This window comes from Bombina bombina, chromosome 2 (assembly GCF_027579735.1).
Source record: "Bombina bombina isolate aBomBom1 chromosome 2, aBomBom1.pri, whole genome shotgun sequence".
NCBI lineage: Eukaryota > Metazoa > Chordata > Amphibia > Anura > Bombinatoridae > Bombina > Bombina bombina.
Genome location: NC_069500.1, coordinates 1,444,958,830 through 1,444,982,078, shown reverse-complemented (window position 1 = coordinate 1,444,982,078; position 23,249 = coordinate 1,444,958,830). Strand labels below are relative to the sequence as shown.

General features: G+C 45.5%; 1 protein-coding gene across 2 annotated transcripts in view; it reads left to right on the top strand.

The window, feature by feature from the left end:
* The window catches only part of PCGF1 (polycomb group ring finger 1), a 150,062-nt gene extending 127,184 nt beyond the window's left edge, over positions 1-22,878 (top strand). For both annotated transcript variants that reach the window (XM_053704413.1, XM_053704412.1), the window contains exon 9: positions 22,505-22,878. In XM_053704413.1, the coding sequence (XP_053560388.1) occupies positions 22,505-22,552 (48 nt within the window). In that variant the 3' untranslated portion in view covers positions 22,553-22,878. The remainder of the gene's footprint in view (positions 1-22,504) is intronic.
* Positions 22,879-23,249: the final 371 nt, after the last annotated feature.

Here is a 23,249-nt window from a genome sequence, read left to right as displayed (position 1 = left end):
TAATCGGGCTGATGGTTGCGGCAATGGACATCATCCCGTTTGCTCGGTTCCACCTCACACCTCTGCAGTTAAACATGCTCAGGCAATGGAACAGAGATTATGCGGACTTGTCTCCTTGAATACTACTGGAGCAGGAGACAAGGGATTATTTTCAATGGTGGTTGTCTCTGGATCATCTCTCCCAGGAAACCTGCTTTCGCAGACCATCTTGGATGATTGTGACAACAGATTCCAGCCTTCTGGGATGGGGAGCAAGTCTGGGGCTCCCTAAAGGCTCAGGGAGTTTGGACTCAGTCAGTCTGTTCTACTTATAAACATTCTGGAGCAGAGAGCGATCTTCAATGCTCTTCTGGCCTGGCCCCAGTTAGCCTCGGTCCAGTTTATCAGGTTCCAGTCGGACAACATAACTTCAGTGGCTTACAACAATCATCAGGGAGGAACGAGGAGTTCCTTAGCGATGACAGAGGTAACCAAAATAATTCAGTGGGCGGAAACCCACTCTTGCTGTCTGTCGGCGATCCACATCCCAGGGGTGGACAACTGGGAGGAGGATTTCCTGAGCAGGCAGACCTTTCATCCGGGGGAGTGGGAACTCCATCCGGAAGTGTTTTCCAGCCTGATTCTCAAATGGGGTCAGCGGGAATTGGATCTCATGGCATCTCGGCAGAATGCCAAGCTTCTGAGGTACGGGTCGATGTCCAGGGACCCTCAGGCGGTACTGATAGACGCCCAGGCGGTACCTTGGACCTTCAGGCTAGCATACCTATTTCCTCCGTTTGCTCTTCTTCCTCTGGTCATTGCTCGAATCAAGTAGGAGAGGGCTTCGGTGATCCTTATTGCACCAGCCTGGCCTCGCAGGATTTGGTATGCAGATCTGGTGGACATGTCATCTCTGCCACCTTGGAGACTTTCGTTGAGGAAAGACCTTCTAATTCAAGGGCCCTTCCTTTACCCAAATCTAGTTTCTCTGAAGCTGACTGCTTGGAGATTGAACGCTTAATTTTATCCAAGCGGGGCTTTTCAGAATCGATCATAGAGACCATGATTCAGGCTCATAAATCTGTAACTAGAAGGATTTACCATAAGATATGGCGTAAATATCTCTATTGGTGTGAATCCAAGGGCTTCTCCTGGAGTAGAGTTAGGATTCCTAGAATTTTGTCTTTTCTCCAAGAGGGTTTGGAGAAAGGATTATCGACAAGTTCCCTAAAGGGTAAAATTTCTGCCTTATCTATTTTGTTACACAAACGTCTGGCAGATGTTCCAGATGTACAATCTTTTTGTCAGGCCTTTGTCAGGATCAGGCTTGTGTTCAAGCCAGTTACTCCTTCATGGAGTCTTAATTTAGTTCTCAAAGTTGTTCAAGGGGCTCTGTTTCAGCCTATACATTCCTTAGATATTAAGTTGTTATCTTGGAAAGTTTTATTTCTTGTAGCTATTTCTTCTGCTCGCAGAGTGTCTCGGCATTGCAGTATGAGTCCCTGAGACGGACCCTTCTGTCAGGACTGAAGGAGTTAACTGTGTTTAGCTTTAAGAAGCTAATTTCTAAATACAAGTTGCTGGCTCCAGCTATAATTTAATTAGTGCTAAGCATTCTATTCTAAGTGATAAGAAGAGCCAAGAGTGTCTTGTGGTTGAAGTGTTTAAGTAATATAATTCTATTGTATCATGTCAAAGGGCTTGTTCCCTCCATGTAATGTACAACAGTCTTTCAACCCCCATCTGGGGGGGTCAGACCTGCATAAATACTAGGCACAGCTTTTAATAAATGACATTCTGTTTAAACCTGAAAACTGGCTGGTTTGTGAATTGCTGATTCCCTAGGCAGGACATTGTTCATCTGGTGTTAACCCTTGGTACACTGTTGGTACCGTAACAATTGGTGGCAAGCGACGGAATGAACCTTATCGCCCAGAAGAGCAACTACACAAGCCAGTAACCTCAGGAAGAGGGGGATTATTACAATACTGACTAAGATGGAAAGAGTACCAGGGACAGAAGGAACCAATGGGCCCAGCATAGCAGACAGAACCCCCGAAGAAGCAAGCTTTGATCGGGCGGTTAAAATAAGACTGGCACATTATGGCCCCAACCCATCTGCGGAAATTATCGACCGGGTCATAGCAGCTGTGGAGGCCAACCTACTTCGCCAAAGCGGCGCTGCAGCAGCCCAAGTCACAGCAAACCCAGTGGAAAAGAGAAAAGTAAATTTTGCAGCTTTTAAAAACTTCCTGGAAACAGAAGGAGAGATTGATGGGTACCTTGCGGATTTTGAGAGGCAATGTGCACTACACAAGGTACCCGCAGAGGACTGGGTCACGATATTATCTGGAAAATTATCCGGCCTGGCCAGTGAGGCTTTTCGGGCCATTCCAGATGAGGAAGTCAGGGATTATAATACTGTAAAAGAGGCTCTGCTCTCCAGGTATGCGGTTACACCGGAGGCATACCCGAGACGGTTCAGAGACACTGTTAAATTGGCTGGTGATTCCTACGTTGAGTGGGCATGTAAGGTGCACCGCACAGCATCTCACTGGATGGCGGGGTGCCAAGCAGTATCTGGGGAAGAGGTGCTGCAGCTATTCCTGTTGAAACATTGCTTTGACAAGTTACCCGCAGGAGTTAGAGAGTGGGTTCGGGACCGTAAACCCTCCACCCTGCATGAAGCGGCTCGCTTGGCAGATGAGTATACGGATGCCTGCAAACTGGACACTGCTACCACTAAGCCCCCTGCTAGAGTGGAGTACAGACCCTCAGTAACCCCAGCAGCTGCCAGTTACCAACCCCCGGCGCACCGCTATACCACACTGCCTCCGGCCGCGAACTACCCTCAGAGAGCCCGATTCAATTTGCGGGGCTACTCACAACCTATTCGGTGCTTTGGATGTAAGCAACTAGGGCACAAAAGACCAGAGTGTCCCCTAAATGCAGCGAACCAAGCACAGTCCTGGAGAAGACCCGCCAGCGGAATCCCACGTAACCCTCAGCCTGCGGCCCGCTACGTAGAGGCGCAAGAATGCTGGGGCAGCCTACATGAAGCAGACCCCGTGCAAGCTGCCCACCGGAATAACCGGCAACTGGTTAAAGTGAATGGGAAGGAGGTCAGTGGTCTACGGGATACTGGTGCTACCATGACCTTGCTTCGAAAGAACTTGGTGTCCGAGAAACAGCACACTGGAGACACTATGGCTGTGAGGGTAGCAGGGGGCACTGTGTTCCGCCTACTTGTTGCCAGGGTACATTTGGATTGGGGAGTGGGTGCTAGACCTGTGAATGTGGGGGTCATGAAGGATTTACCCGCTGATGTTCTCCTTGGAAATAATTTGGCCCCCCTTTGTTCTGCCTACGCTCCTATGGGTCCCGCTGATGTTAACCCTGTGACTACCCGTGCCCAGATCCGTGCAGCAGAGACTGACCCCCCTGCTGCTAAGCCCCAGGACGCTGAGCTCAGTAAATATCCGCTATTGATACGTGGAAGTCCCGTTACAATGCGCTGATGAAGGAGAAGAGGAGCGCAGAGGAAAAAGCACGTTTAGAACAGGAATCTCTGCTAGACAGGCTGCACCGACAGACTGCAGAAAACACCAGCTTGAGAGTGGAACATGAAACATTAAAGACAAACTTAGTGACACTTGAGGAGAAGCTGACGCTGGCTCATAGTGAGGTGCAGCAACTCAAGGGCACCCTATGTCAGTATGAAGGGATTGTGGATACCTATAAAGAGCAGGTACAGAAAACTCGTAAAGAAGCTGATGGGATTTTGAAGGACTGTTTAGCCCTAGTCTGGGCACTGAGGAAGTTGAACCCTTGTTTGTATGGACAGGAATTCTCTCTCATAACGGAAATACAGATGGATTGTCCTGACAAACTGACATGCCTACCACCTCCTAGTCCGGTCATCCCCAGGTTGACCCGCCAAAGGGTCAAGCCGGGTCTGCCGGAGTGTTCCACAAGGGGGGAGCTATGTGACGGACCCTTCTGTCAGGACTGAAGGAGTTAACTGTGTTTAGCTTTAAGAAGCTAATTTCTAAATACAAGTTGCTGGCTCCAGCTATAATTTAATTAGTGCTAAGCATTCTATTGTTTGATCACCTCCAGAGAGAAAACGCCTAAGTGATAAGAAGAGCCAAGAGTGTCTTGTGGTTGAAGTGTTTAAGTAATATAATTCTATTGTGTCATGTCAAAGGGCTTGTTCCCTCCATGTAATGTACAACAGTCTTTCAACCCCCATCTGGGGGGGTCAGACCTGCATAAATACTAGGCACAGCTTTTAATAAATGACATTCTGTTTAAACCTGAAAACTGGCTGGTTTGTGAATTGCTGATTCCCTATTCAGGACATTGTTCATCTGGTGTTAACCCTTGGTACACTGTTGGTACCGTAACAGTCCCCTTACCTTAATTTTCATTCAGATAAGGTAGTTTTACATACTAAATTAGGATTTATTCCTAAAGTCTTTTCTGATCGGAACATTAATCAGGAGATTGTTGTTCCTTCATTGTGTCCTAATCTTACCTCTCAGAAGGATAGGCTTCTGCACAATTTGGACGTGGTTCATGCCTTAAAGTTGTACCTGCAGGCGACTAAGGAATTTTGTCAGTCTTCTGCCTTGTTTGTGGTTTTCTCACGAAAAGGTAATGGACAGAAAGCTGTGGAAGATAGAAGAAGAGAGGCGCCAAAAAACATAAAACAGTATCGTACGTCCAGATGAAACCCCTATGTTCGATGGTCACCCCGTGAAGTCAAATACTCAGACAGAGTGGCACCAGAATCGTGCCTCAATGCGCGAGTCGGGACTGTTCAGAGTCGCCCGACAGACACACCCCAGCCAAGTAGACGTCACTCCGTGTCCACCAGGCGTCGACAATCGGCAAGTCTCCACAAGTTCCGTGTGGCTATGATCAGTGCTCCTACCGCTGCAGGTAACGAGTAGGGTGGAGGTAGAAATATTCACTCGTAGGAATAAAATATGGTGATGGTTTAAAAACACAGGAACAGAGCAGGTAATAAAAAGTCTGTATTTATTTGTTTAAAAGAAAACAGCAGCAACGCGTTTCCCGGCTAGATATGCCGCTTCATCAGCTTCCCGGGTTTTGGTGTTGTTTACGCCCACGATGGGGCTTGTCCTCGCGCGCATATAACGAGCTCCGACAACTTGAAGGCAGTGTTTCTGGTGCAGCTACTAGGTCCACTTGTCATTATTATCTGCAAGCGGTCCTAGTCACCCTGTAGGAGGATAGCGTGGTCACGGAGGCAGGTAGGAACCGCTGCGGAGAGGTGACTGGAGTATTAGCAGGGCTCACGATAAGGGTGCAAAAGCATACTTTGAGCCGCTCCTAATTTAGACTAAATTAATTTAATACTTGGGTTCTCTGTGTAAAGTTTAAGATTAAGGAGACAGTTCACTGAATTTTTTTGCTAGATTGATTGTTTTAACAGTGATTTGACCACGCTTGCATTTCAAATCTATTACTATAGAGGACATTGAACACGTTACATGTCCTATGTGTTTGGAGGCTATTATGGAATCCACTTGTACATTGTGCCCTACATGCATTGAAAGGGCTTTAGAATGTAAGGAGCAAATTTTCTTTAAGAATTTTAATAAAGATATCTCCAATGATGATTCTCAGACTGATAAGACTCGGGGTATGCCGCGGTTTTCTCCCCAAGCGGCACAGCCTTTAACGCCCGCACAAACGCCATGCTCTTCTACGGCATCTACTTCTTTCACTTTGCAAGATATGGCTGCAGTTATGTCATCCACTCTCACAGAGGTTTTGTCTAATTTGCCTGTGTTACAGGGCAAACGATGCAGGACAGAAACCCATGCGGTCCCTGCGACTTCTGATGCTTTGTTGGCTATCTCCGATATGCCCTCCCAGGGATCTGATTTGGGGGGTAGGGAGCTTCTGTCTGAGGGGGAACTTTCTTACTCAGGAAGTGTGTTACCTCAGACAGACTCGGACGTCATGTCCTTCAGATTTAAGCTTGAACATCTCCGCCTGTTGCTTCGGGAGGTTTTGTCGACTCTGGACGACTGTGATTCTATTGTGGTACCGCCAGAGAAATTGTGTAAGATCTACAAATACTTAGAGATTTCTTCTTATTCGTATGTTTTTTCGGTTCCTAAGAGAATTTCAGAAATTGTTACGCGGGAATGGGAGAGACCGGGTATCCCGTTCTCACCCTCTCCTAACTTTAATAAAATGTATCCTATAGCTGACTCTGTTAGGGATTCTTGGCAAACGATTCCTAAGGTGGAGGGAGCTATTTCTACCCTGGCTAAGCATACAACTATCCCCATTGAGGATAGTTGTGCTTTTAAAGACCCCATGGATAAGAAGTTGGAGGGTCTTCTAAAGAAGCTATTTGTTCATCAAGGGTTTCTATTACAACCGACGGCCTGCATTGTACCAGTTACAACTGCAGCTGCCTTTTGGTTTGACTTAGAAGAGTCCCTTAAGACTGAGACTCATTTGGAAGAGATAATGGATAGAATTAAGGCCCTTAAGCTGGCCAATTCTTTTGTTACGGATGCCGCTTTTCAAATCGCCAAGTTGGCTAAGAATGCAGGATTTTCCATTTTGGCATGCAGAGCCTTATGGTTAAAATCTTGGTCTGCGGATGTGTCTTCTAAATCTAAGCTTTTGGTTATCCCTTTCAAAGGAAAGACCCTATTCGGGCCTGAATTGAAAGAGATCATTTCTGACATTACGGGAGGTAAAGGTCACCTCCTCCCTCAGGATAAGACATCTAAACAAAGGAGACAGAGTAATTTCCGTTCCTTTCGAAATTTCAAGGGAGTCCCTTCTTCCTCTTCCGCTAAACAGGAAGGGAACTTGGCACAAGCCAAGCCCGTCTGGAGACCCAATCAGGCTTGGAACAAGGGTAAATAACCCAAGAAGCCTGCTGCTGCTCCCAAGACAGCATGTAGGGGTGGCCTTCGATCCGGGACCGGATCTAGTAGGGGCAGACTTTCTCTCTTTGTCCAGGCTTGGACAAGAGATGTTCAGGATCCCTGGACACTAGAGATCGTGTCCCAGGTATATCAACTGGAGTTCAAAAATTCCCTCCCAAGGGGAAGGTTTCTTCTTTCACGATTGTCTGTAGACCAGACAAAAAGAGAGGCGTTCTTACGTTGTGTAAAGGACCTCTCCACTATGGGAGTAATTTGTCCCGTTCCAATACATGAACAGGGGCAGGGGTTTTACTCAAATCTTTTCGTGGTTCCCAAAAAAGAGGGAACGTTCAGACCCATTTTAGATCTCAAGAGTCTAAACAAGTTTCTCAGAGTCCCATCCTTCAAGATGGAGACAATTCGGACCATTCTGCCATTGATCCAGGAGGGTCAATATATGACTACCGTGGACTTAAAGGATGCATATGTTCACATTCTTATCCACAGAGATCATCACCAGTTTCTAAGGTTTCCTTTCCTGGACAAACATTTTCAGTTCGTGGCTCTTCCCTTCGGGTTGGCCACGGCACCCAGGATCTTCACGAAGGTTCTAGGATCTTTGCTAGCGGTTCTCAGACCGTGGGGCATTGCAGTGGCACCTTATCTGGACGATGTTCTAATCCAGGCTTCATCTTACCAACTGACAAAGTCTTATACCGACATGGTTCTGTCCTTTCTAAGGACATATGGGTGGAAGGTGAATCTTGGAAAGAGTTCACTAATTCCACAGACAAGGGTTCCTTTCCGTATCCATGAAAATCTTCTTGACGGAAGATTCTGAATACATGCCGAACCCTTCAGTCCAATCCTCGGCCATCAGTGGCTCAGTGCATGGAGGTAATTGGATTGATGATGGCGGCAATGTACATCATTCCGTTTGCTCGGTTTCATCTCAAACCTCTACAACTGAGCATGCTCAGACAGTGGAATGGAGATTATGCAGATTTGTCTCCTCAGATAGATCTGGATCAGGAGACAAGAGATTCTCTTCTTTGGTGGTTGTCACTGGATCATCTATCCCAAGGGACGTGCTTCCGCAGACCTTCATGGGTGATAGTGACAACGGACGCCAGTCTACTAGGATGGGGTGCAGTCTGGAATTCCCTGAAGGCTCATGGTGTGTGGACTCGATCGGAGTCTCTACTTCCCATTAATATCCTGGATTTGAGAGCAATATTCAATGCGCTTCAAGCTTGGCCTCAGTTGGCTTCGGCCAAATTCATCCGATTTCAGTCGGACAACATCACGACTGTGGCTTACATCAATCATCAGAGAGGAACAAGGAGTTCCTTAGCAATGACAGAAGTGTCCAAGATAATTCGGTGGGTGGAGGCTTACTCTTGCTATCTGTCAGCAATCTACATCCCAGGAGTGGACAACTGGGAGGCAGATTTTTTTGAGCAGACAGACGTTTCATCCGGGGGAGTGGGAACTCCATCCGGAGGTCTTTGCCACTCTGATTCTCAGATACTGCAGACCGGAATTGGATCTGATGGCGTCTCGTCAGAATGCCAAAGAGGATCCAGGGATCCTCAGGCCGAACTGATAGATGCCTTAGCAGTGCCTTGGTCATTCAACCTAGCTTATGTGTTTCCACGGTTTGTTTTCCTTCCCCGGGTGATTGCACGGATCAAACAGGAGAGGGCTTCAGTGATTCTAGTCGCTCCTGCGTGGCCTCGCAGGACTTGGTATGCCGATCTGGTGGACATGTCCTCTCTGCCGCCGTGGAAGCTTCCATTGAGGCAGGACCTTCTCATTCAGGGACCCTTTCATCATCCGGATCTAGTTTCTCTGCAGCTGACTGCTTGGAGATTGAACGCTTGATTTTATCTAAGCGGAGGTTCTCTGATGCAATCATTGATACCTTGAGTCAGGCACGCAAGCCTGTTACTAGAAAGATTTACCATAAGATATGGCGTAAATATCTTTATTGGTGCGAATCCAAGGGCTACTAATGGAGTAGGGTTAGGATTCCCAGGATTTTATCCTTTCTCCAAGAAGGATTGGAGAAAGGGTTGTCAGCTAGTTCCTTAAAGGGACAGATTTCTGCTTTGTCTATTTTGTTACACAAGCGTCTGGCAGATGTTCCAGATGTTCAATCTTTTTGTCAGGCCCTGACTAGAATTCGGCCTGTGTTTAGACCAATTGCTCCTCCTTGGAGTTTGAATTTAGTTCTTAACTTTCTTCAAGGGGTTCCGTTTGAACCCATGCATTCCATAAATATTAAGTTATTATCTTGGAAAGTTTTATTTTTGGTTGCTATTTCTTCTGCTCCCAGTGTTTGAGCTTTCGGCTTTACAATGTGATTCTCCTTTATCTTATTTTCCATGCTGATAAGGTGGTGTTACGTACCAAACCTGGTTTTCTTCCTAAGGTTGTTTCTAACAAAAATATTAATCAGGAAATTGTGGTTCCTTCCTTGTGTCCTAACCCTTCTTCTAAGAAGGAGCGTCTGTTACATAATTTGGACGTAGTCCGTGCCTTGAAGTTCTACTTGCAGGTGACTAAGGATTTTTACATCTTCATTATTTGTTGTTTTTGCTTGGAAACGTAGGGGTCAGAAAGCTACAGCTACCTCTCTTTCTTTTTGGCTGAGGAGTATCATCCGTGTTGCATATAAGACTTCTGGACAGCAGCCTCCAGAACGAATTACGGCTCATTCTACTAGGGCTGTGGCTTCCTCATGGGCATTTAAAAATGATGCTTCTGTTGAACAGATTTGCAAGGTTGCAACTTGGTCGTCTCTTCAAACTTTTTCCAAATTTGATACTTTTGCTTCATCTGAGGCTGTTTTTGGGAGAAAGGTTCTTCAAACAGTGGTGCCTTCCGTTTAGGTTCCTGTCTCGTCCATCCCTTTCATCCGTGGCCTATAGCTTTGGTATTGTATCCCATAAGTAAGGATGAAATCCGTGGACTCGTCATATATTGTAAAAGAAAAGGAAATTTATGCTTACCTGATAAATTTATTTCTTTTACTATATGACAAGTCCACGGTCCACCCTGTTATTTTTCTAAAGACAGGTTTTTACTTTTGTTAAACTTCAGTCACCTCTGCTCCTTGGCTTTTCCTTTCTCTTCCTAACTTCGGTCGAATGACTGGAGAGGGAGGGAAGGGGGGGGCTATATATGCAGCTCTGCTGTGGAGCTCTTTGCCTCCTCCTGCTGACCAGAAGGCGATAGCCCATAAGTAAGGATGAAATCCGTGGACTCGTCATATCGTAAAAGAAATAAATTTATCAGGTAAGCATAAATTTCCTTTTTCTTTCTCAAAGTTCCATCCTTTAAGATGGAGACTATACGCTCCATTCTTCCTTTAGTACAAGAGGGTCAGTTCATGACAACCATAGTCCTAAAGGATGCGTATCTTCATGTTCCTATTCACAGGGACCATCACAGATGCCTGAGATTTGCCTTTCTGGACAAACATTTCCAGTTTGTGGCCCTTCCATTTGGTCTAGTCACGGCTCCCAGAATTTTTTTAAAGGTTCTGGGGGCTGTTTTGGCAGTGATCCGTTCTTGTAGAATTGCTGTGGCACCCTACCTTGATGACATATTGGTTCAGGCACCATCTTTTCAACAAGCAAAATCTGACACAGTAAAATTGTCTTTTCTTCGTTCCCACGGATGGAATGTGAATCTGGAAAAAAGCTTCCTTTCCCCTGCTACAAGAGTAGTGTTCTTAGGGACCATAATAAATTCTCTATTGAAGATTTTTCTGACAAAGGTCGGGAAAAACAAAATAATTTCCTCTTGCCTCTTCAGGCTCGTGCTTATCCTTCAGTGGCTCAATCTATGGAGGTAATTGGTCTGATGGTGGCTTCTATGGACATCATTCCTTTTGCTCGATTCCATTTGAGAGCTCTCCAGTTGTGCATGCTCAGACAATGGAATGGCGACCATGCAGATCTATCTCAGAGAATAGAGTTAGATCAGTCATCAAGGGATTCTCTTCCGTGGTGGATTTCTCAGGAACATCTGTCTCAGGGCAAATGCTTTCGGTGACCTTCCTGGGTGATTGTGACCACGGACACCAGCCTGCTGAGCTGGGGAGCAGTCTGAAACTCGTTAAAAGCTCAGGACCTTTGGACTCAACATCTTGGAGTTGAGGGTGATTTCAATGCTCTATTGGCTTGGCCTCAATTGTCCTCAGCCCAGTTTTTCAGGTTTCAGTCAGACAACATAACCTCTGTGGCTTACATCAATCACCAGGGAGGAATTCAAAGTTCCTTAGCCATGAAGGGGCAGATACCCACAATTTATGTCTATCTGCCATCCACATTCCAGGAGTAGACAACTGGGAAACTGATTTTCTGAGCAGACAGACTTTTCATCCTGGGGAGTGGGAACTCCATCCGTATGTGTTTTCCAGCTTAGTCCTTAAAAGGGGGGGTGCCGGAGTTAGATCTGATGGTGTCCCGTCAGAACGCCAAGGTTACGGTTCAAGGTCAAGAGATCCACAGGCCGTTCTGATAGATGCTCTAGCGGTTCCTTGGGTTTTCAGGTTGGCATACCTGTTTCCTCTGTTTGCTCTCCTTCCACAAGTCATTGCTCGTATCAAACAGGAGAGGGCGTAGGTGATTCTAATAGCCCCTGCGTGGCCTTGCAGGATCTGGTTTGTAGACCTAGTGGAGATGTTATCTCTCCCACATTTGAGACTACCTCTGAGGAAGGACCTCCTGATTCAGGGTCCCTTCCTTCATCCAAATCTTGTTTCTCTGAAGCTGCTTAATTCTGTCTAAGCATGTTTTTCTGAGACCATGATTCAGGCTTGCAAGCCTGTTACTAGAAAGATTTACCATAAGATATGGCATAAATATCTTTCTTGCTGTGAATCCAAGGGCTACTCTTGGAATAGAATTAGAATTCCTAGAATTTTTTTTCTTTTCTTTAGGAAGGCCTGGAAAAGGGATTGTCAGTCAGTACCCTGAAGGGTCAGATTTCTGCTTTATCAGTTTTACTACATAAATGTTTGGTAGATGTGCAATCTTTTTCTCAGGCCTTGGTCAAAATCAGGCCTATCTTTAAGTCTGTTGCTCCTCCTTGGAGCCTTAACCTTGTTCTTAAAGTTTTACAGCTGGCTCTGTTTGAGCCGTTGCATTTCATAGACATTAAGTTATCTTGGAAGGTTTTGTTTCTTGTTGCTATCTCTTCTGCTCGAAGAGTCTTGGAACTCTCAGCTCAGCAGTGTGATTCCCCTTATCTTATTTTTCATGCCGATAAGGTGGTTCTTCGTACTAAGTTAGGTTTCCTTCCTAAGGTTGTTTCTAATAGAAATATCAATCAGGAAATTGTTGTTCCCTCTCTGTGTCCTAATCCTTCTTCTTCAAATAAACATTTATTACACAATTTGGATGTTGGATGTGCTCTTAAATTCTACTTACAGGCGACTAAGGATTTTTGCCAGTCCTCTGCCCTCTGATTCTCTGGGAAACGTAAAGGTCAGAAAGCTACTGCTACTACTCTTTCTTTTTGGTTACGAAGTATAATTCGTTTAGCTTATGAGACTGCTGGACAGCAGCCTTTCTGAGAGTATTACGGCTCATTCCACAAGAGCTGTTTCCTCTTCTTTGGCTTTCAAAAATTAAGCTTCTGTGGAACAAATTTGCAAGGCTACAACTTGGTCTTCTCTACATACTTTTTCCAAATTTGATACTTTTGCCTCAGCTGAAGCTTCAAGCGGTGGTGCCTTCTGTTTAGGACTGCCTGTCTTGTCCCTCCCTATTTATCCGTGTCCTCTAGCTTGGGTATTGGTTCCCAACAGTAATTGCTCATGCCATAGACTCACCATATCTTATTAAAGAAAAACAAAATTTATGCTTACCTGATAAATGTATTTCTTTCCGGATATGGTGAGTCCACCGCCCCACCCTTTATTTTAAGACAGTTGTTCTTTTGACTATAACCTCAGGCACCTCTACACCTTGTGTTACTCCTTTTTCTCCATTTCCCTTTGGTCGAATGACTGGGGGTTGTGGGTAAGGGAGTGATACTTAGCAGTTTAACTGTGGTGCTCTTTGCCTCCTCCTGCTGGCCAGGAGTGATATTCCCAACAGTAATTACTTAAGTCGTGGACTCACCATATCCTGAAAGAAATACATTTATCAGGTAAGGTTTATAGGATGAGGTATTAGCAACAGGTAAGGTCAGTAGGTGCTGGGTGTATAGGAAGAGGTATTAGCAGCAGGTAAGGTCAGTAGGTGCTGGGTTTATAGGAAGAGGTATTAGCAGCAGGTAAGGTCAGTAGATGCTGGGTGTATAGGAAGAGGTATTAGCAGCAGGTAAGGTCAGTAGGTGCTGGGTGTATAGGAAGATGTATTAGCAGCAGGTAAGGTCAGTAGGTGCTGGGTGTATAGGAAGAGGTATTAGCAGCAGGTGAGGTCTGTAGGTGCTGGGTGTATAGGAAGAGGTATTGGCAGCAGGAAAGTCAGTAGGTGCTGGGTGTATAGGAAGAGGTATTAGCAGCAGGAGAGGTCAGTAGGTGCTGGGTGTATAGGAAGAGGTATAAGCAGCAGGTAAGGTCAGTAGGTGCTGGGTGTATAGGAAGAGGTATTAGCAGCAGGTAAGGTCAGTAGGTGCTGGGTGTATAGGAAGAGGTATTAGCAGCAGGTAAGGTCAGTAGGTGCTGGGTGTATAGGAAGAGGTATTAGCAGCAGGTAAGGTCAGTAGGTGCTGGGTGTATAGGAAGAGGTATTAGCAGCAGGTAAGGTCAGTAGGTGCTGGGTGTATAGGAAGAGGTATTAGCAGCAGGTAAGGTCAGTAGGTGCTGGGTGTATAGGAAGAGGTAATAGCAGCAGGTAAGGTCAGTAGGTGCTGGGTGTATAGGAAGAGGTATTAGTAGCAGGTAAGGTCAGTAGGTACTGGGTGTATAGGAAGAGGTATTAGTAGCAGGTAAGGTCAGTAGGTGCTGGGTGTATAGGAAGAGGTATTAGCAGCAGGTAAGGTCAGTAGGTGCTGGGTGTATAGGAAGAGTTATTGGCAGCAGGTAAGGTCAGTAGGTGCTGGGTGTATAGGAAGAGGTATTGGCAGCAGAAACGTCAGTAGGTGCTGGGTGTATAGGAAGAGGTATTGGCAGCAGGAAAGTCAGTAGGTACTGGGTGTATAGGAAGAGGAATTAGCAGCAGGTAAGGTCAGTAGGTGCTGGGTGTATAGGAAGAGGTATTAGCAGCAGGTAAGGTCAGTAGGTGCTGGGTGTATAGGAAGAGGTATTAGCAACAGGTAAGGTCAGTAGGTGCTGGGTGTATAGGGAGAGGTATTAGCAGCAGGTAAGGTCAGTAGGTGCTGGGTGTATAGGAAGTGTTATTAGTAGCAGGTAAGGTCAGTAGGTGCTGGGTGTATAGGAAGAGGTATTAGTAGCAGGTAAGATCAGTAGGTGCTGGGTGTATAGGGAGAGGTATTAGCAGCAGGTAAGGTCAGTAGGTGCTGTGTGTATAGGAAGAGGTATTAGCAGCAGGTAAGGTCAGTAGGTGCTGGGTGTATAGGAAGAGGTATTAGCAGCAGGTAAGGTCAGTAGGTGCTGGGTGTGTATAGGGAGAGGTATTAGCAGCAGGTAAGGTCAGTAGGTGCTGGGTGTATAGGAAGAGGTATTAGCAGCAGGTAAGGTCAGTAGGTGCTGGGTGTATAGGAAGAGATATTAGCAGCAGATAAGGTCAGTAGGTGCTGGGTGTATAGGAAGAGATATTAGCAGCAGGTAAGGTCAGTAGGTGCTGTGTGTATAGGAAGAGGTATTAACAGCAGGTAAGGTCAGTAGGTGCTGGGTGTATAGGAAGAGGTATTAACAGCAGGTAAGGTCGGTAGGTGCTGGGTGTATAGGAAGAGATATTAGCAGCAGGTAAGGTCAGTAGGTGCTGTGTGTATAGGAAGAGGTATTAACAGCAGGTAAGGTCAGTAGGTGCTGGGTGTATAGGAAGAGGTATTAACAGCAGGTAAGGTCGGTAGGTGCTGGGTGTATAGGAAGAGGTATTAACAGCAGGTAAGGTCGGTAGGTGCTGGGTGTATAGGAAGAGATATTAGCAGTAGGTAAGGTCGGTAGGTGCTGGGTGTATAGGAAGAGGTATTAGCAGCAGGTAAGGTCAGTAGGTGCTGGGTGTATAGGAAGAGGTATTAGCAGCAGGTAAGGTCAGTAGGTGCTGGGTGTATAGGAAGAGGTATTAGCAGCAGGTAAGGTCAGTAGGTGCTGGGTGTATAGGAAGAGGTATTAGCAGCAGGTAAGGTCAGTAGGTGCTGGGTGTATAGGAAGAGGTATTGGCAGCAGGAAAGTCAGTAGGTACTGGGTGTATAGGAAGAGGAATTAGCAGCAGGTAAGGTCAGTAGGTGCTGGGTGTATAGGAAGAGGTATTAGCAGCAGGTAAGGTCAGTAGGTGCTGGGTGTATAGGAAGAGGTATTAGCAGCAGGTAAGGTCAGTAGGTGCTGGGTTTATAGGAAGAGGTATTAGCAGCAGGTAAGGTCAGTAGGTGCTAGATGTATAGGAAGAGGAATTAGCAGCAGGTAAGGTCAGTAGGTGCTGGGTGTATAGGAAGAGGAATTAGCAGCAGGAGAGGTCAGTAGGTGCTGGGTGTATAGGAAGAGGTATTAGCAGCAGGAGAGGTCAGTAGGTGCTGGGTGTATAGGAAGAGGTATTGGCAGCAGGTAAGGTCAGTAGGTGCTGGGTGTATAGGAAGAGGTATTAGCAGCAGGTAAGGTCAGTAGGTGCTGGGTGTATAGGAAGAGGTATTAGCAGCAGGTAAGGTCAGTAGGTGCTGGGTGTATAGGAAGAGGTATTAGCAGCAGGTAAGGTCAGTAGGTGCTGGGTGTATAGGAAGAGGTATTAGCAGCAGGTAAGGTTAGTAGGTGCTGGGTGTATAGGAAGAGGTATTAGCAGCAGGTAAGGTTAGTAGGTGCTGGGTGTATAGGAAGAGGTATTGGCAGCAGGTAAGGTCAGTAGGTGCTGGGTGTATAGGAAGAGGTATTAGCAGCAGGTAAGGTCAGTAGGGTACTGGGTGTATAGGAAGAGATATTAGCAGTAGGTAAGGTCAGTAGGTGCTGGGTGTATAGGAAGAGGTATTAGCAGCAGGTAAGGTCAGTATGTGCTAGGTGTATAGGAAGAGGTATTAGCAGCAGGTAAGGTCAGTAGGAGCTGGGTGTATAGGAAGAGGTATTAGCAGCAGGTAAGGTCAGTAGGTGCTAGGTGTATAGGAAGAGGTATTAGCAGCAGGTAAGGTCAGGTGCTGTGTGTATAGGAAGAGATATAAGCAGTAGGTAAGGTCAGTAGGTTCTGGGTGTATAGGAAGAGGTATTAGCAGCAGGTAAGGTCAGTAGGTGCTGGGTGTATAGGAAGAGGTATTAGCAGCAGGTAAGGTCAGTATGTGCGAGGTGTATAGGAAGAGGTATTAGCAGCAGGTAAGGTCAGTAGGTGCTGGGTGTATAGGGAGAGGTATTAGCAGTAGGTAAGGTCAGTAGGTGCTGGGTGTATAGGAAGAGGTATTAGCAGTAGGTAAGGTCAGTAGGTGCTGGGTGTATAGGGAGAGGTATTAGCAGTAGGTAAGGTCAGTAAGTGCTGGGTGTATAGGAAGAGATATTAGCAGCAGGAGAGGTCAGTAGGTGCTGGGTGTATTAGCAGTAGGTAAGGAACAATGTAAAAAAAATTGTATTTGACTAATATTATAGGTGTTATTGCAGATCTTCTCCAAACAATCTTTCAGTGAGCTTTTTGAAAGGGGTTGATTCCGTGTGCATAGATTTGCAGAGAATCAAGGGGATAACTCTATAGCCAGGCCTGATCCTTATTGCTAAATACTTCTGTGTAATGAGTGCAACAAAAATAATTATTCTTTTAATTACCGTGAAGTTCACGAAAACATTCACAACCTTTGGGAATAAGTCACCTAGCCACCAGGAAGAGGCAAAGACGCCCCAAACAGAACGTTGACGTATCCCTTCCACTTCCCGTACCCTCCCAGTAGTTCTTTGCCTTGTGTCGTGGACAAACAAATGATGAAAAGTCAGCGCATCTGAAATGTAAGGATCTAAATATAGCTATATTAAAGAAGGGGGGATTGCAAATAAGTATTCTGTTATTATCTTAATAAAAATAACACAATAAAAGATATGGTGAACAGCGTTCCCAGTATAAAAGTGTCCAATGTACACAACAATGTATTATTATTATTATTGGTTATTTGAAGAGCGCCAACAGATTCCGCAGTACCTTTAAAAGTCGGATGTCCCCAAAGTTTTGAAGGTGCAAAACCGCACAATAAAAAATGCACAAGGATAAATGATAATCCACACCTGTGTCCATGCCAAAGTGTGTGCTGCTCTCCTGGGGGTGTATCAGCGAAGTCACCCCAAATGTAGATAAAAAAAATGAAAAATATAGAAAAGGAGAAGCGCAACCTGGACTCAAGTGAAGACTTTTAAATAACAATGTTAAAACATTAAAAAAATGGTATTCGGTATTCAGCGTTCCTGAATAAAAATTTTGAATTGCACATCAAATATAATCCCAAGGCAGGTGAGTGTCATAAAGTCTTACTCCTTTCGTGTTGCTCCCGGTCTACCGTCCTATGATGAAGTTAGACGTTCCTCTGTTCTTTCAATAACCGTGGTGAAAAAATACTGGAGCGTCGTTTGAAACACGCTCCCTCTCTCTATTTGCTGCTAGTCTGCTGGTATGCAGAGAGTTCACACTTTTACCACAAACCCTGGCAATGTGCTGAGAGTCATCAGTTATCATTTTCTATAGTTTTTCAGTTTCCTTGTGTCATGGAGGTTGGCAGAGAGAGGTGTTCTGCTGAAGATATTGAATTTGATCAAGAAGATATGATTTTATTTTCTCATATGGGTAGTATTGGTTCAAGAGAGAGCTGGTGTGTAATTTATCCATGTAACTCTCTAGGTTGAGTCTTGGTGTATACTATTTCTGGTCGTCGCTGGGAGTTCCTATGCCTCTTTCCAGATACCCTATGCTCTATCCTCTGTCAGGAAATGCAGTGTAAGTTACACTAATTTTTGCCAACTAGAAAATGGTGTTTTCCCTCTCTCATGGCAAGTTGCCTAATAGAGAGGAAGTTATATTAACATGTTGCTGTGACTCAGAATAAGCAGCAGGAAGCCATTTTGGCTTAGCAGGCAAATGAACAGCCTTGCACACATTATGTTTATGTTTATTCTTGATACAGTATGAGTCTAAGCCCTTTTGGCACCTCTCGTACATATTTCTGGACCTTCTGACAGTGCTCAGTAAATAGGCCTTTACTGAGCAATGGTGACACAGAGTCCTCTGACTGGACTTGCCGTGCAGACAATGTGCACAACGCTGACATGCAGTTTGCAGAACAGAATAACCCCTTAGGCTATATGCTGCTTGGTGGTCAGAGCCAACTATAACCCCGGGATAGTTAGGCCGCATTAACACTGCAGGCCGTGTTTGTGGACAGGGCCGTAATTCTTCCACTGGAGTCTACTGCGCAACAGACCTGGTGCGGAGTGGTAGCAGCAAATCCTAGCCTTTCACAGAGGTGGTACAACAGATTTGTGTTTAACGCCTGGGTATCCTAGCTGTGTGGCTTATAAACGTTACATCACTACACAAAGTGTGCAAACTTCACAAGTCCATCATGGATGATTCTATGCTAGAAGCTAGTTAAGAGGAAGCTTCCTTAACTCCCTCATTTGATATAAACAAGTGTATGCTATGCAGGATGCGCATACGGTGTGTTATTCTGCACAATTATGCAGCTTATGTCTGTCAACTGTCCTGCAGTCTCGCTCAAAGGGCCCTAGTATGCAGGTAGCCGAGGGATTCTCGCAGTGTCCCTCTACCCCTCGCTGTTCCGTGGAATTGCAGACTTCAGGCTGTACGGATATGCCCGTTCTACAGCCGTGAAACATGCAGTCTGCTGTGACCCCAATATCACAACTCTGCCTGGAGTTAGCCCATTTTCCCATGATTTTGCAACCCAGTTACAATCTGTGGTTTCTTCTGCCCTAAGCACTATGCCTTTAGCAGGGAAGAGGAATAGAAAGTCTAATCACTGTTCTCCAGAACATAGTGCTAACATTCAGGCTGATACTACGGCGGACAGTATCGGGCATTTTCCGATTAGGATGACCCTTCGTCAACTCTGAGGGAGAACTTTCATCCTCTGACGCCTCCAATGAATCCTGGACTTAGAGTCTCAACAAGTTTATAAAGGTTTCCTCTTTTCAGGATGAAGACTATAAAATTCATCCTTCCTCTTATTCAAGAGGGTCAATTCATGACTACTATAGATCTAAAGGATGCGTACCTTCATATCCCAATCCACAGAGATCACTACCAATCTCTTCGGTTTTCCTTCCTAGACAAACACTACCAGTTCATTGCTCTCCCGTTTTGGCGTAGCTACTACCCCCAGAGATTTTTGTCAAGGTGTTGGGGACTCTACAGGGTATTGCAGTAGCTGCTTAACGGAACGATATTTTGGTCCAGACACCATCTTTAACTGTAGCAACAGCTCTTAACGGAAAGGTCACTCTGGTGTCAGACGCATGGTTGGAAGGTCAATCTGGAAAAGATTTCTATCGTTCCAAATACGAGGGTTCACTTTATTTGGATCATCATAGATTCAGTCAGCATGCACATATACCTCACAGATCAGCACAGTGAGAAGCTTCAGGCGGCCTGTTGTCTACTCCAATCCACTTCTCTGGCTTCAGTGACATAATGCATGGAGGAGGTAGATCTTATGGTTGCGACTTCGAATGCTATTCTGTTTGCTCGCTTTCATCTGAGACCTGTTGCAGGTAATATCTCTGGACACTAAGACAAGAGAGAGTCTCGATTGGTGGCAGGCTCAGACTCCCGTTCTTCAGAGTGTTTAATAGGCTCAATCTGGGGGATAATTAACACAGATGTGAGCTTGTCCGAATGGGGCACTGTGTGACACTCTTCCAATCAACATTCTGGAACTGAGGACCATCTTTAATGCTCTGTTGGCATTTCTTCAGCTTTGTTCCGTTTGCTATATCCGATTCCAATCGGACAACTTCACTGCCTTAGCTTATGTCAACCATCAGGGTGGAACACTGAGTTCTCTGGCGATGCAGGATGTTTCCTGCATCCTTCAATGGGTGGAGACGTACTATTGTCAGATTTTAGCCATCCACATTCCAGGTGTGGAGAATTGTGGAGAGGATTTCCTGAGCAGACACTCTCTTCACTCAGGGGAGTGGTCCCTAAATCAGTATGTGTTCACCAAGATCACACGCAAAAAGATCTGATGGCTTGCCGTTTCGATGCCAAACTACCAAGATATGGGTCGAGAGCCAAAGACCCTCAGGCAGAGTGGGTGGACACTCTGGCGGTCCCCTGGCAATTCAATCTAGTATATCGGTTTCTTCTGATTGTGCTATACCCCTGAGTGTAAGCTCGGATCAAACAGGAGAGGATTTAATCCATTCTTTTGGCTCTTTCATGGCCACGCAGGACTTGGTATGCAGACCTAGTAAACGTGTAATCTGCTCCTCCTTGGCAGTTTCCTCTGAGACCGGATCTGCTAGAGCAGGGTTTGCTCTTCTATCAAAATCTAGATACTCTAAGGCTGACTGCCTGGGGATTGAATGGTTAAGCTTATCCTAGAGAGGATTCTCTGAGAAGGTGATTGATACTCTCTGCACGCATGCCTGTTACCAGGCACATTTATTACAAGGTTGGGAGGGCTTACCTATTTTGGTGTGATCAGTGTGGATTCTCCTGGCAGAGGGTAAGGATTCCACGTATCTTGCAATTTCTCCAGGATGGTCTGGAGAAGGGCCTATTGGCCAACTCTATTAAGGGTCAGATTTCTGCCCTTTCAGTTCTGTTACATAAAATTTTGGCTTGTTTGCCAGACATTCAGGAGTTTGTTCAGGCTATGACCAGAATTAGACCTGTTTTCAAAGCTGTTGCTCCTCCATGGAGCCTTAACCTTGTTCTTAGAGTTCTTCAACAGGCTCTGCTTGAGCCTACGCATTTTATTGATATTAAACCCTTGAGTGCTAACGACGGCTCTGAGCCGTCGCAGAGTTTCCCACTCTGGTGCTAACGACGGCTCAGAGCCGTTGCTAGCACTTTCCCACCTTGAGGGAGATCTTGGGGCTCCCACCTGCTCCTACCCCGGCGATCGGGCCTGCATAGTTACAGGCATCGCAGGGGCTTCACGTTTTGCGCAGTGACGTCACGCGCAATTACGTGATGACGTCACCGCGCAACTTTATTTAAAATGTGCAATACAAAGTATAGGGAAAGGGGGCATACTGCTTAGGTGTCTGTATCTCAGGCATCTAAGCAGCTACAGACCCCCAAGACCCACCGTTAGAAAGGTAATCGCCTAACCTTTCTAACAGTGTAAGTCTTGGGGATCTGGAAAAAAAAAATACAAAAGTTAAAAAAATTAAAAAACCTTAAATCACCTTCGCACCCAGGTGGGAAAGTGCTTAGCACTCAAAGGGTAAATTTAGTCACTTGGAAAGTGCAAGCAGAGGATATAGTTAAAAAAAATATTAGAGTGTCAGAATTATCTGCTCTACAATGCGATCCACCTTACGTGGTGTTTCATTCCAATAAGGCTGATTTGAGGACAAAGCTGGGGTTTTTATCCAAGGTCATTAACACCCACAACATTAACCAGGAAATTCAGGTTCCTTCTCTTTTTCCCAATCCGTCGTCCTCTAAGGAGAGATTGTTGCATAATTTGGATGTGGTCAAAGCATTGAAGTCCTACCTTCATGCTACAGACATTTGTCAGTCCTCTTCCTTGTTTGTCTTGTTTTCCGGTAAGCGCAGGGGGCTGAAAGCCTAAGCTGTTACTCTTTCCTTCTGACTGCGAAGTCTTATTCGCATGGCTTTTACCGAAATGGGCTAGAAGCCTCCATCCTGAATTACGGCACATTCTACCCATGCAGTGTCCATTTCTTAGGCCTTCAAGAATGAGGCTTTAGTTGAACAGATTTGCAAGGCTTCTACATGGTCTTCCTTCCACACTTTCACGAAATTCTACAGATTTGATGTTTTTGCCTCAGCAGAGGCATCTATTGGGAAAAGGGTTCTACAAGCGATGGTGCCTAGTACTTAGGACTGCCTTTACTACCTACCCTCCCTAACATTTGTGTACTCCACAACTTGGGTATAGATTTCCCACAGGTTATGTTTTTGTGGACTCTCACTGCCGTTGGAAGGAAAGTATAATTTATGCTTACCTGATAAATTAATTTCCTTCTTGGCAGTGAGAGTCCACGAACCCACCCTGAACTTGTGTAGTGGCAGAACTCTTTGGCACCTCTGAGAGGGTAGGGGAAGTGGGAGGTATACTTCAATGTTCTGTTTGTGGGGTCTTTGCGTCCTCCTGGTGGCCAGGTGAAGTATTTCCACAGGTTATGAATGTTTTAGTGGACTCTCACTGCCAAGAAGGAAATTAATGTAATAGGTAAGCATAAATTTATTCCGCTATTTAGATAATGAGTAGCTGCTTTTGCCTGCAGATGTGCATGTATGCTATTGTGTATTTTCTGTTTTCTCACATTGTGCTTTATTCCTCTCTTGCAGCCGGCACCCCTCGTCCTGTCCTACAGTGTGAAGGAGAAGCGGCGGTGACTGTGTTTGATCTCCCTTTTGTAAATATTGCCTCCCTAGTGTGTATATACAGACAGATATATCTATTTCCTGCAGCACCACCGTCTGGCACAGACATCAGCTGGAGCAGTGTTGGACAAGCATAGCTGGACAGCGCAGCTTACGTCTCAGAGCTCGCGCCTGATTGACCTACACAGCCAACAACATTTGTACTGTAGCCTTGCACAGACCGCTAGATGTCCAGTGGTGACTCAGCAACCAGTGTGCCTTATTACTATGTACAGTGTGAATTATTCTAAGCTGATGGTTTTATTTTGTCATTTTAGTAATAAAGATCTATTACAATATTTTGGGGGAAAAGGCAAAGTAATGAAATAAAATATAGGAGTGAAGGAGAACGAGAGGTGAGATGATGATAAAGCTGTCTAAAAGGAAGATTAGACAATGTGCACATGATCTGTAGCATGCCTGTGTGCATGACAGTGTGTGAAATGTCTGGAAGTGTGTGTAGGTGACAACAGTGATTGGCTGTATGTGTAGGCACTGTTCAGTAATTACCAAGTGCTCGCTCTGGGGGCCATGTGTGTAGCTGATGATCACCAAGTGCTGGGACTGGTGGCTGTGTGGATAGCTGATAACCATGTTGGGGCTGGTGGCTAAACCACATGGTCATCAGCTTCAGCACTTGGTAACCATCAGCTACAAACACTTGATGAGC